A 14140-nucleotide genomic window follows, 5' to 3' on the forward strand; every position below is an offset into this window, starting at 1 on the left:
TGCGTTCAGCAGTCCATTAATCAGTTGGTGTGTGTGTGTGATGCGGGGGTTAAAGCTACAAACCCATAGGCAGTGGTTGCAAACCTTTTTCGGTTACTGTACCACCAACTGAATTTGTCTGTGCATTTTACCAGTAGGCTTATAAACTCATGTCTTCTCAAGTACCCCTGTGGATATGCCCGGCACCCCCAGTGGTCTGCGTACCCCTGGTTGGGAACTACTGGTGTAATGAATTCACATTCCAGAACGGTAGGCAGAAACACTGGACGAGATAAGAGAAATAGATTAAAAGGGGGAGCCTCACACTCCAGTACAGTAGGCAGAAACACTGGACGAGATAAGAGAAATAGATTAAAAGGGGGAGCCTCACACTCCAGTACAGTAGGCAGAAACACTGGACGAGATAAGAGAAATATATTAAAAGGGGGAGCCTCACACTCCAGTACAGTAGGCAGAAACACTGGACGAGATAAGAGAAATAGATTAAAAGGGGGGGCCTCACACTCCAGTACAGTAGGCAGAAACACTGGACGAGATAAGAGAAATAGATTAAAAGGGGGAGCCTCACACTCCAGTACAGTAGGCAGAAACACTGGACGAGATAAGAGAAATAGATTAAAAGGGGGAGCCACACACTCCAGTACAGTAGGCAGAAACACTGGACGAGATAAGAGAAATAGATTAAAAGGGGGAGCCACACACTCCAGTACAGTAGGTGGTGGTATATCCACCTTTCAGTTGGTTGCAATTCGACAATACACAGTTAAAGAAGAAGAAGAAGTGGTTAGCAAGAGAAAGATATCTGGCTAGCGTTGGACATATCGGTAACACTTGAAGTTGATCAATCATGTCAGTGAAATCGTGTTGTATTTACAGTACGGGAGTGATTTCTATTCTAACTTTAATAGCAGGCATAGTTCTGGTGCTTTCGCAGGTGTTTCAAAATATCGTCAACGCGAAGATAAAAAAGGTAACGTTAATGCTAGCCAGCGGCAAGCTAGTTAGCAGGCCAACTTGGTTGTCCAACCAACCAACTAACTAAACAGAGGCTAATTGTATTTTAATTTTAATGTCCAGTAATCTAATCTAATGCAGCTAACAGTACCGTAGTTTGGCAGTTTAAGCTTGCTTGCTAGTTATCTCGTTGTAGCCTACTAACGTTAAAATACTGTAACGACCCTGGGTAACCCTGGGTCGTTATAATACTTTGTGTACCATAAGCTTAGGCCGATTGTTTTTTTTTTTATTGTTTTTTAGTCACTGTGAACGTAACAAGCTATTATTTTTGTCTGAATTGAATGCATTGACATACATATCCAGTCAAAATATGAATGTTGTTTCAATATACAGTACCAGTCAACATTTTGGACACACCTACTCATTCCAGGGTTTTCCCTTTATTTGTACTATTTTCTACATTGTAGAATAATAGTGAAGACATCAAAACTATGAAATAATACATATGGAATCAAGAAGTAACCAACAAAGTGTTAAAAAAAAAAATCAAAATATATTTAATATCTGAGATTCTTCACAGTAGCCACCCTTTGTCTTGAGGACAGCTTTGCACACCAATGGCATTCTCTCAACCAGCTTCATGAGCCAGTCACCTGGAATTAATTTCTTTACGCCTTAATGTGTTTGAGCCAATGTGTTTGAGCCACAGAAATGGGAGACCCAGAGTTAACTCTGCTGCAGATTATAAATTCATTAGAGTCACCAGACTCAGAAATTGCAGCCCAAATAAATGCTTTAGAGTTCAAGTAACAGACACATCTCAACATCAACTGTTCAGAGGAGACTGTGTGAATCAGGCCTTCATGGTTGAATTGCTGCAAAGAAACCACTACTAAAGGACACCAATAAGAAGAGACTTGTGTGGGCAAAGAAACACAAGCAACGAACATTAGACTGGTGGAAATGTTGTCCTTTGCTCTGGAGCCCAAATTGGAGATTTTTGGATCCAACTGCTAGGTGAACGGATGATCTCTGCATATGTGGTTCTCACCGTGAAGCATGGAGGAGGAGATGTGATGGTGTGGGGGTGCTTTGCTGGTGACACTGTCTGTGATTAGTTTAGAATTCAATTCACACAGCATTCTGCAGTGATACGCCATCCTGTCTGGTTTGGGCTTAGTGGGACTATCACTTGTTTTTCAACAGGACAATGACCCAACACACCTCCAGGCTGTGTAAGGGCTATTTGACCGAGAAAGAGAGTAATGGAGTGCTGCATCAGATGACCTGGCCTCCACAATCATCCCAACCTCAACCTAAATGAGATGTTTTGTCATGAGTTGGACCGCAAAGTGAAGGAAAAGCAGCCAACAAGTGCTCAGCATATGTGGGAACTCCTTTAAGACTGTTGTAAAAGCGTTTCAGGTGAAGCTGGTTGAGAAAATACCAAGAGTGTGCAAAGCTGTCATCAAGGCAAAGGGTGGTAACTTTGAAGAATCTCAAATATAAAATATATTTTTATTTAACGCTTTATTTTAGAAAAACATTTTTGTTGGTTACTACATGATTCCATATGTGTTATTTCATAGTCTTCACTATTGCTCTGCAATGTAGAAAATAGTAAAAAATTAAGAAAAACCCTTGAATGAGTAGGTGTCCAAGCTTTTGACTGGTACTGTATGCTATGTTGTAGTTAGGCGGACAAACAAATGTTTTAAGTTGGCTACTACTACTGTTCACGGTAGCTACCTGGTTCAATCATCTGTCATGGGATTCAAGCTTTCATATTGGCTTTTGTGGTCACAAGTACTTGATCTAGCTATGTGTTTACTAACCAGTGCACGTTGAACCCTTCAGGAGATTGTGCTCAGGAATGGCACACATGCATTTGATGTGTGGGAAAACCCACCTCCTCCAGTCTACATGCAGTTCTACTTCTTTAACGTGACCAACCCGGCAGAGGTACTGAAGGGAGAGCGGCCTGCTGTTCTCGAGGTCGGACCTTACACGTACAGGTGAGATGTGGAGCAATTCATCGACAACGAGTAAAACTGTCACAGGCTATTAGATGAGATGCAGTCGGAGGAAAAGATGACCACATCCTAAGTCTTTTTTTTTTTTAAGAAAAAAAAAAAATCTTCTCTGACTATTGTCATGTGATAGTCCTTGTCAATAAATAGGAAGGAACTCAGCTGATGTTGCCGTAACTGGTGACATCATGTCCTGTCCTAACTTAACAGGATCAGGGGGTTTTGTGCTAAATGTGTTCCTCTGTGAATGAACCCAGCTTCGGATAGGAGGCTTTGTTGGCCTCTCTCTTGGCAGCATTGAACCCTAGCCCCGATAAGACGGTTATTACTGAGGCAATCGAGTCAGCACTAGGCCTTGGTCTCTATGGCTGCGTTTACACAGGCAGCCCAATTCTGATCTATTACCCTGTTATTTGTCTTTTTGACCAGTCAGATTAGATATTTTTCCAACAACTGGCATGATAACACAAACAGATCTAGGACCAGGCTAATGTTTCCTTACACTTTTATCGTAACATCTTATCTGGCTTGCCCTCACCAGACATATCTTTGTCTTCAGCACATTCTTCACGGCTCTTGCCATCACTCACTGTGTTTTGTAATGTTTCCTTGCTCAGGGAGTTTCGTCCAATGGAGCGAGTGAATTTCCTGGAGAATGGAACCAAAGTGTCAGCTGTCAACACTAAGACCTATGTGTTTCAGTCTGACATGTCCAAAGGACCAGAGAGTGACCTGATCAGAACAGTCAACATCCCAGCTATGGTAGGCTACAACACAAACACACTTCCCTAATCAGAAAAATCAAGGCCCTGGCTGTGGTAAGGTTAGCTATAATAAATCAAACTGCCTCTTTTGTGTATGGAACTTAGAGAGAGTGTTCTGATTGAAGAGAGTTGTAGCAGAGGCACCACGACGAGATTTACATAGTACAGTATATACATCAACGTTTCAATTTACATTAGCAACGGAATGTCATGCGCTGAGAGAGGGTTTGTGGGCTTAGCTCAAATTTACCGTAAAGATTCCAACGGAATGTCATGCGCTGAGAGAGGGTTTGTGGGCTTAGCTCAAATTTACTGTAAAGATTCCAACGGAATGTCATGCGCTGAGAGAGGGTTCGTGGGCTTAGCTCAAATTTACTGTAAATATTCCAACGGAATGTCATGCGCTGAGAGAGGGTTTGTGGGCTTAGCTCAAATTTACCGTAAAGATTCCAGTGTAGCCAGTAAAGCTCAACTGCTTAACTTGAATGCGCTACCCAGTAATCAATATACAGTGCCTTGCGAAAGTATTCGGCCCCCTTGAACTTTGCGACCTTTTGCCACATTTCAGGCTTCAAACATAAAGATATAAAACTATTTTTTTGTGAAGAATCAACAACAAGTGGGACACAATCATGAAGTGGAACGACATTTATTGGATATTTCAAACTTTTTTAACAAATCAAAAACTGAAAAATTGGGCGTGCAAAATTATTCAGCCCCCTTAAGTTAATACTTTGTAGCGCCACCTTTTGCTGCGATTACAGCTGTAAGTCGCTTGGAGTATGTCTCTATCAGTTTTGCACATCGAGAGACTGAAACTTTTTCCCATTCCTCCTTGCAAAACAGCTCGAGCTCAGTGAGGTTGGATGGAGAGCATTTGTGAACAGCAGTTTTCAGTTCTTTCCACAGATTCTCGATTGGATTCAGGTCTGGACTTTGACTTGGCCATTCTAACACCTGGATATGTTTATTTTTGAACCATTCCATTGTAGATTTTGCTTTATGTTTTGGATCATTGTCTTGTTGGAAGACAAATCTCCGTCCCAGTCTCAGGTCTTTTGCAGACTCCATCAGGTTTTCTTCCAGAATGGTCCTGTATTTGGCTCCATCCATCTTCCCATCAATTTTAACCATCTTCCCTGTCCCTGCTGAAGAAAAGCAGGCCCAAACCATGATGCTGCCACCACCATGTTTGACAGCTGTGTTGCTTTTACGTCAAACATAACATTTTGCATTGTTGCCAAAAAGTTCAATTTTGGTTTCATCTGACCAGAGCACCTTCTTCCACATGTTTGGTGTGTCTCCCAGGTGGCTTGTGGCAAACTTTAAACAACACTTTTTATGGATATCTTTAAGAAATGGCTTTCTTCTTGCCACTCTTCCATAAAGGCCAGATTTGTGCAATATACGACTGATTGTTGTCCTATGGACAGAGTCTCCCACCTCAGCTGTAGATCTCTGCAGTTCATCCAGAGTGATCATGGGCCTCTTGGCTGCATCTCTGATCAGTCTTCTCCTTGTATGAGCTGAAGGTTTAGAGGGACGGCCAGGTCTTGGTAGATTTGCAGTGGTCTGATACTCCTTCCATTTCAATATTATCGCTTGCACAGTGCTCCTTGGGATGTTTAAAGCTTGGGAAATCTTTTTGTATCCAAATCCGGCTTTAAACTTCTTCACAACAGTATCTCGGACCTGCCTGGTGTGTTCTTTGTTCTTCATGATGCTCTCTGCACTTTTAACGGACCTCTGAGACTATCACAGTGCAGGTGCATTTATACGGAGACTTGATTACACACAGGTGGATTGTATTTATCATCATTAGTCATTTAGGTCAACATTGGATCATTCAGAGATCCTCACTGAACTTCTGGAGAGAGTTTGCTGCACTGAAAGTAAAGGGGCTGAATAATTTTGCACGCCCAATTTTTCAGTATTTGATTTGTTAAAAAAGTTTGAAATATCCAATAAATGTTGTTCCACTTCATGATTGTGTCCCACTTGTTGTTGATTCTTCACAAAAAAATACAGTTTTATATCTTTATGTTTGAAGCTTGAAATGTGGCAAAAGGTCGCAAAGTTCAAGGGGGCCGAATACTTTCGCAAGGCACTGTAAGCATAGTATAACCAGGGCTCTAAAGAGCGACAAAGTATTTCACTGTACGACCAGGAATTTTATTTTGGGAGCACTTGTCGATTTATGACAAAAATCTTCCAGATCATAATTGTTGTAATGATAAGGCTTCGTTGCCCCAGAGAAACAAGTGAGTGCATATTAGTTATCGTCATGGTTGCACCATGACTACAGCAAAAACGTCTTCCTTCATTCATTCATGCATGTATCTGCCGAAAAAGCTATCCGTTTTCAATTGGTAGCACATGATTTTTTTTTATTTAGAGCCCCGAATATAATGACATTATAAAAAATATATACATGACTAAATACGTTTTTACTGTATATTTAAATATATAGATATAGATAGATATATACACACACATATATATATATCGGAAGTTTACAGACACTTAGGTTGGAGTCATTAAAACTTGTTTATCAACCACTCCACTAATTTCTTGTTTTAACAAACTATAGTTTTGGCAAGTCGGTTAGGACATCTACTCTGTGCATGACAGAAGTAATTTTTCCAGCAATTGTTTACAGACAGATTATTTCACTTATAATTCACTGTATCACAATTCCAGTGGGTCAGAAGTTTACATACACAAAGTTGACTGTGCCTTTAAACAGCTTGAAAAGTCCAGAAAATGTCATGGCTTTAGAAGCTTCTGATAGACTAATTGACATCATTTGACTCAATTGGAGGTGTACCTGTGGATGTGTTTCAAGGCCTACCTTCAAACTCAGTGCCTCTTTGCTTGACATCATGGGAAAACCAAAAGAAACCAGCCAAGACCTCCACAAGTCTGGTTCATCCTTGGGAGCAATTTCCAAACGACTGAAGATACCACGTTCATCTGTACAAACAATAGTACGCAAGTATAAACACCATGGGACCACGCAGCCGTCATACAGCTCAGGAAGGAGACACTTTCTGTCTCCAAGAGATTAACATACTTTGGTGCGAGAAGTGCAAATCAATCCCTGAACAACAGCAAAGGACCTTGTGAAGATGTTGGAGGAAACGGGTACAAAGTATCTATATCCACAGTGAAACGAGTCCTATATCGACATAACCTGAAAGGCCGCTCTGCAAGGAAGAAGAAACTGCTCCAAAACCGCCATAAAAAAGCCAGACTACGGTTTGAAACTGCACATGGGGACAAAGATCGTACTTTTTGGAGAAATGTCCTCTGGTCTGATGAAACAAAAATAGAACTGTTTGGCCATAATGACCTTCGTTATGTTTGGAGGAAAAAGGGGGAGTCTTGCAAGCCGAAGAGCACCATCCCAACCGTGAAGCACACCATCCCAACCGTGAAGCACGGGGTTGGCAGCATCATGTGGTAGGGGTGCTTTGCTGCAGGAGGGACTGGTGCACTTCACAAATAGATGGCATCGTGAGGAGGAAAATGATGTGGATATATTGACGCAACATCTCAAGACCTCAGTCAGGAAGTTAAAGCTTGGTCGCAAATGGGTCTTCCAAATGGACAATGACCCAAAGCATACTTCCAAAGTTGTGACAAAATGGCTTAAGGACAACAAAGTCAAGGTATTGGAGTGGCCATCACAAAGCCCTGACCTCAATCCTATAGAACATTTGTGGGCAGAACTGAAAAAGTGTGTGCGAGCATGGAGGTCTACAAACCTGACTCAGTTACACCAGCTCTGTCAGGAGGAATGGGCCAAAATTCACCCAACTTATTGTGGGAAGCTTGTGGAAACTGAAACATTGGACCCAACATTTTAAAGGCGATGCTACCAAATACTAATTGAGTCTATGTAAACTTTTGACCCACTGGGAATGCGAAAGAAAGAAAGAAAAGTTGAAATAATTCCTTCTCTACTGTTATTCTGACATTTCACATTCTGAAAATAAAGTGATGATCCTAACTTACCTAAGGCAGGGAAATTTTTACTAAAATTAAATGTCAGGAATTGTGAAAAACTGAGTTAGCTAAGGTGTATGTAAACTTCCGACTTCAACTGTACATACAGGGCTCCAGAGTGGCACTTCAACTGTATATACAGGGCTCCAGAGTGGCACAGCGTTCTAAGGCACTGTTTCTCAGTGCAAGAGGCGTCACTACAGTCCCTGGTTCGATTCTAGGCTGTATCACATCCGGTCGTGATTGGGAGTCCCATAGGGCGGTGCACAATTGGCCCAGCATCATCCGGGGGTTAGCTTGTGAATGATGAATCATTCAGTTCTGACTATTCTCTTTCTTTCTCTGTTCCCAGACGGTGATGGAAAAATTTAAGGATACGTCATTTATTGCCAATATCATCTCATCTTACATGAAGTCGGTGAATGAAGACCTGTTCACTACACAAACTGTGGGAGAACTGCTTTGGGGCTACAAGGATGGCCTTCTCAAAGCTCTGAAAGTAGTGGACCCTACATTAGATGATGTGTTTGGACTCTTCTACAAGGTTTGATTCTCACTCTCTACTCAATATGGACTGTATGTTTGGTTGTAATATGTTGATTGATGTTAGATATTTGTATTTGTGTGTTTAAAAAAAAAAAAGTGGTTGGTTATTTAAGTGCTGTGGTAATAATGTTTTGTAAATAGTCACTTCCGTAAAGCAAGTATAGAATTAGATCTATGAAAGCCTTGTCATGTAAATGTCTATAGAAAACATTGTTTCAGATTCAACACACTGTTTTACATGTCAACGATTTTGAGTCTCTAGATCAGTATTCTGTTTTTATGAACTCACGAAGGAGGTGGGTGTTTCATGGTGGTTCTGTTTTTGTATTTCAGCAAAATGCTACAGATGACGGAGAGTATGTGTTTCTGACCGGTCAGCAGAGTTATAAGGACTTTGCCGTTATAGATCAGTGGAAGGGTCAAAAGTAAGCCTTCTATAGAACATTCCACACCCGTACTATTTTATAAACATATAAATACGAAGGTATTAGGCCTCCTATTGTCAAGGATGACCATAAACACAAACTCATTTCACCTGTAATCTAATTGTTCAGTTTGTGATCAGACCCCTTGACTTTTTCCACATTTTGTTACGTTACAGCCTTATTCTAAAATGGATTAAATATGATTTTTTTTTCTCCCCTCAACAATCTACACACAATATCCCATAATGACAGCACAAACAGTTTTTTGGGATTTTTAAAAACAAAAAAAGGATACCTTATTAAATAGCCACCTGTTAAATAGCCATCACTAGCACAGAGTGGCTGCTGCCTAAACATATACACTACTGGTCAAAAGTTTTAGAACACCTACTCATTCAAGTGTTTCTTTTTTGTACTATTTTCTACTTTGTAGAATAATAGTGAAGACATCAAAACTATGAAATAACACATATGGAATCATGTAGTAACCAAAAAAGTGTTAAAACAAATCAAAATATATTTGAGATTCTTCAAATAGCCACCCTTTGCCTTGATGACAGCTTTGCACACTCTTGGTATTCTCTCAACCAGCTTGACCTGGAATGCTTTTCCAACTGTCTTGAAGGACTTCCCACATATGCTGTGCACTTCTTGGCTGCTTTTCCTTCACTCTTTTGGTACAACTGATCCCAAACCATCTCAATTTGGTTGAGGTCAGGGGATTGTGGATGCCAGGTCATCTGATGCAGCACTCCATCACTCTCCTTATTGGTCAAATAGCCCTTACACAGCCTGGAGGTGTGTTGGGTCATTGTCCTGTTGAACAACAAATTATAGTCCCACTAAGCCCAAACCAGATGGGATGGCGTATTACTGCAGAATGCTGTGGTAATCATGTTGGTTAAGTGTGCCATGAATTGTAAATCATTCACAGACAGCGTCACCAGCAAACCACCCACACACCATCACACCTCCACTTCCATGCTTTACTGTGGGAAATACACATGTGGAGATCATCCGCTCACCCACACCGAGTCTCACAAATACATGGCAATTGGGACCAAAAATCTCCAATTTGCTCTGGAGTCCAAACGACAGATTTCCACTGGTCTGATGTCCATTGCTCGTGTTTCTTGGCCCAAGCAAGTCTCTTCTTATTGGTGTCCTTTAGTAGTGGTTTCTTTGCAGCAATTCGACCATGAAGGCCTGATTCACACAGTCCCCTCTGAACAGTTGATGTTGAGATGTGTCTGTTACTTGAACTCTAAAGCATTTATTTGGGCTGCAATTTCTGAGGCTGGAATCTCTAATGAACTTGTCCTCTGCAGCAGCGAAAGCTCTGGGTCTTCCTTTCCTGTGGCGGTCCTCATGAGAGCCAGTTTCATCATAGCGATTGATGGGTTTTGCGACTGCACTTGAAGAAACTTTAAAAGTTCTTGAATTTTTCCGGATTGACTGACCTTCATGTCTTAAAGTTATGATGGACTGTCGTTTCTCTTTACTTATTTGAGCTGTTCTTGACATAATACGGACTTCTATTTGGTAAAATACCATCTTCTGTATACCACCCCCACCTTGTCACCACTCAACTGATTGGCTCAAACACATTAAGGAGTAAAGAAATTACGCAAATTAACGAGGTACACGTGTTAATTGAAATGCATTCCAGGTGACTACCTCATGAAGCTGGTTGAGAGAATGCCATGGGTGTGCAAAGCTGTCACATCAAGACAAAGGGTGGCTATTTGAAGAATCTCAAATGTAACATTTTGATTTAACTTTTTTTTTTGGTTACTACATGATTCCATAGCTGTTATTTCATTGTTTTGATGTCTTCACTACTATTCTACAATGTAGAAAATTGTCAAAATAAAGAAAAACCCTTGAATGAGTAGGTGTTCTAAAACTATTGTCTGGTAGTGTAGACCTGAACTCATTGACCACTACCTAGGGCGGCAAGTAGCCTAGTGGTTAGAGTGTAGAGGCGGCAGGTAGCCTAGTGGTTAGAGTGTATGTGATCTAGATTTCACAGGAGGCGAATACAGTCAGAATCCATTTGAAGTGATAACCGTGATGACCATGTGTTCTCTCTGCGTGCAGCTCTCTGAATTGGTGGACCACAGATGAGTGTAACATGATCAATGGGACCAATGGGGCCTCCTTTCATCCAATCATCACCAAGAACGAGACCCTCTACATGTTTTCCTCTGATCTCTGCAGGTTGGTTTTGGGTCTGAACTCTCATGTCTCTGTCATGGGTGCTTCCTCTACGTTTACATTATTTTCAGAGTTTGTCATCACAAGTTACTATTATTCAGCCTGTTTGCAAATTAAATACATTTAACTAAAATGCATGAGTTGCGTATAGGCCTGCTGCTGACGGTCATTAGTAGTCTACCAAACTAGCAAACTACCTGGTAGTCAGCACACTATTGTCCCTCTAATCACTCGGACAGCTCATGTTGCGCAACATTTCTATAGGCTATGCAATTGAGTGAGAATCCAGTTTTGATGGCCTCTATTAACAAGAAGAGGCTCCTATCAGCTTTCTATAGGCTAGGCCGACTATTTCTATTTCTCAACTTTCCTAATATTTAGCACATTGCTTCTCTTTACAACAGGAGTATAGCCTACCTGACTGGCATTAAAATTAACCACGGGCTATTTAAGTGCATAGATTACATGTATTTTTTTGCCCCTGTTTCGAGGAAGGTGCATGATAATGGTCCATTCCAAATCAATACAAATTCACACATATAGTAGTATATGTATAGACAAGATGAAATCAAGAATCGTAGGGTGGGTGACAATATTAGCCTATCACTTGTGAATGATATATTATCGCTTTTGAACGATGCCCAGCTTGTGTGCAGTAAGGCAGGAAACGGCGCATGCCGGTTCCTCTAACATCAATATGCACCCCGGAATTCAATAAGGTTGCGTCTCCGACATGTCTGTCTTCACTTGTAACCTGTGAGAAAGACCTGATCACTTGAAGGCTAATATGAGTTCCTGAGAGAGCCATGTGAGGTGAGATGTCCGCCGGAGCACGCAGTCCCGTGTGTCTCAGTTGGTAGAGCATGGCACTTGCAACGGCAGTGTTGTGAGTTCAATTCCCACGGGGGACCAGTGCGAAAACATATATGAATATATATGCACTCACTACTGTAAGTTGCTCTGGATAAGACCGTCTGCTAACTGACTAAAATGTAAATGTAAGGGAATTATAATTATTAAATTCAGCCTAAGGCCACAACGACCACTGGCCGCAAAAGGGCATTACAGCCCCACAAAGAGCATGTCGCCGGGTAATTGGAGGCATTATCAAGTGCTTGTCAAATTGTGAATGAGAGACTGAAGCGCGTACAGCCGGCACAAAAAACAAAACAGAGCTTTGCCTTTTCATGCAACTTAAAAAAAAAAAAAAAGATAATTAGTCGCATCATACAGCCTTAGAATGTATTATGGGTCTCCCGAGTGGCGCAGCGGTCTAAAGCACTGCAACGCAGTGCTAGAGGTGTCACTACAGACCTTGGTGCGATCCCGGGCTGCATCACAACCGGCCGTGATCGGGAGTCCCATAGGGCAGTGCACAATTGGCCCAGCGTCGTCCGGGTGAGGGGAAAGTTTGGCCGGGGGGGGGGGCTTTACTTGACTCATCGCTCTCTAGTGACTCCTTGTGGCGGGCCGGGCGCCTGCAGGCTGACCTCAGTCGTCAGTTGAACGGTGTTTCCTCTGACACATTGGTGTAGGCTGGCGTCCAGGTTAAGTGGACGGGTGTTAAGAAGCGCGGTTTGGCGGGTCACGTTTGGGAGGACGCATGACTCAACCTTTCGCCTCTCCCGAGCCCGTTGGTGAGTTGCAGCGATGAGACAAGATCGAAATTGGAGAGAGAGAAAACAAATATCAAAACATAATAGCCCAACGTTTGTATCACAACTAAAGTTGCATAAATAACTCGAAATTAAGCATATAGGGGCACCTATTCCTTTGTTAACCCTCAATACAGAATAGCCACATGTACGCACTCCCTCAAATGGTTTGGAGAAAATTGTTTTTATTTATACTATAAAATAATACCACGGATTTCTAAGCAAGTCTTGTCTGTTAAATGAACTAGTGTATCCCACATTAAAAAGAAAAGCAGAGCCGCCCACTCTAGGAGCTCAGATGCAATAATAACCTAATAACCAACGTTTCAACAGACGAGCTGTCTTCGTCAGGGTATAATATAGCTCACAGCCATATGGCATAGCCAGATCAGGGCCTAACATAAGGACAACTCAGAGTATTCTGTTCTTCTGAAATAGACTACATTTTCTTCATATCATGTTCCTTTAGACCTGTCTAAAATAAATCATGGATTTATTGTGATGGTGTGGGCTGTATTACATGGATTTATTACACGGAACCCAAACCTGCTGCGCGCGTGCGCCATCGTGCGTACATTTATTTTGTCCCCCTACGCCAAACGCGATCACGACACGCAGGTTAAAATATTTTTTTAAACTCTGAACCAATTATATTAATTTGGGGACAGATCGAAAAGCATTAAACATGTATGGCAATTTAGCTAGTTAGCTTGCACTTGCTAGCTAATTTGTCCTATTTAGCTAGCTTGCTGTTGCTAGCTAGTTTGTCCTGGGATATAAACATTGAGTTATTTTACCTGAAATGCACAAGGTCCTCTACTCCGATAATTAATCCACACATAAAACGGCCAACCAAATCGTTTCTAGTCATCTCTCCTCCTACCAGGCTTTTTCATCTTTGAACTTATATGGTGATCGGCATCTACACTTTTACCACGACAACTGGCAAAACAGTTCGTCTTTCGATCACGCACGTGGGTATAACCAATGAGGAGATGGCACGTGGGTACCTCCTTCTATAAACCAATGAGGAGACGGGAGAGGCAGGACTTTCAGCGCGATCTGCGTCAGAAATAGAAAGGAGTTCTATTTTAGCCCTTGGCATCGCAGACGCTCTTTGGCGCGCGTGAGCACTATGGGTGCAATAATTGAATAACATGGATTTCTAAATGTATTTTGTGACGTTCGCATGTTCCACTTTTTAAAATGTAGATGTTCTAAATGTCTGCGTCAGGGGCATGTAAGCTATTCGTGGAAGCCAGGAGATGTTAAATGTGTTTGTGTTTTGGGTCCTTGAGACCGGGCAGTTATTTGCTTGACAATCACCGGCTGACAATTTCATGACTGCCACAGCCCTAATGGACTATTCACAAGGATACAAGTCATTGCAAAAAGACAGAACAGTAGTTAAAAATATACAGGTTAATAGGGTGTGATGAAGTCAAACTGAATGCATGAGGCGGCAGGTAGTCTAGTGGTTAGAGTGTAGAGGCGGCAGGTAGTGTAGTGGTTAGAGTGTAGAGGCGGCAGGTAGTCTA

General features: G+C 41.7%; 1 protein-coding gene across 1 annotated transcript in view; it reads left to right on the forward strand.

The window, feature by feature from the left end:
* The first annotated feature begins 740 nt into the window (after positions 1–740).
* scarb2c (scavenger receptor class B, member 2c) overlaps positions 741–14140 on the forward strand; it is a 39562-nt gene continuing 26162 nt past the window's right edge. Inside the window, exons 1-6 of the mRNA XM_021622581.2 lie at positions 741–970; positions 2815–2972; positions 3605–3749; positions 8112–8303; positions 8639–8730; positions 10831–10950. Coding sequence (XP_021478256.2) covers positions 848–970; positions 2815–2972; positions 3605–3749; positions 8112–8303; positions 8639–8730; positions 10831–10950 — 830 coding nt within the window. The 5' untranslated portion in view covers positions 741–847. The remainder of the gene's footprint in view (positions 971–2814; positions 2973–3604; positions 3750–8111; positions 8304–8638; positions 8731–10830; positions 10951–14140) is intronic.

Source organism: Oncorhynchus mykiss, chromosome 12, assembly GCF_013265735.2.
Source record: "Oncorhynchus mykiss isolate Arlee chromosome 12, USDA_OmykA_1.1, whole genome shotgun sequence".
Classification (NCBI taxonomy): domain Eukaryota; kingdom Metazoa; phylum Chordata; class Actinopteri; order Salmoniformes; family Salmonidae; genus Oncorhynchus; species Oncorhynchus mykiss.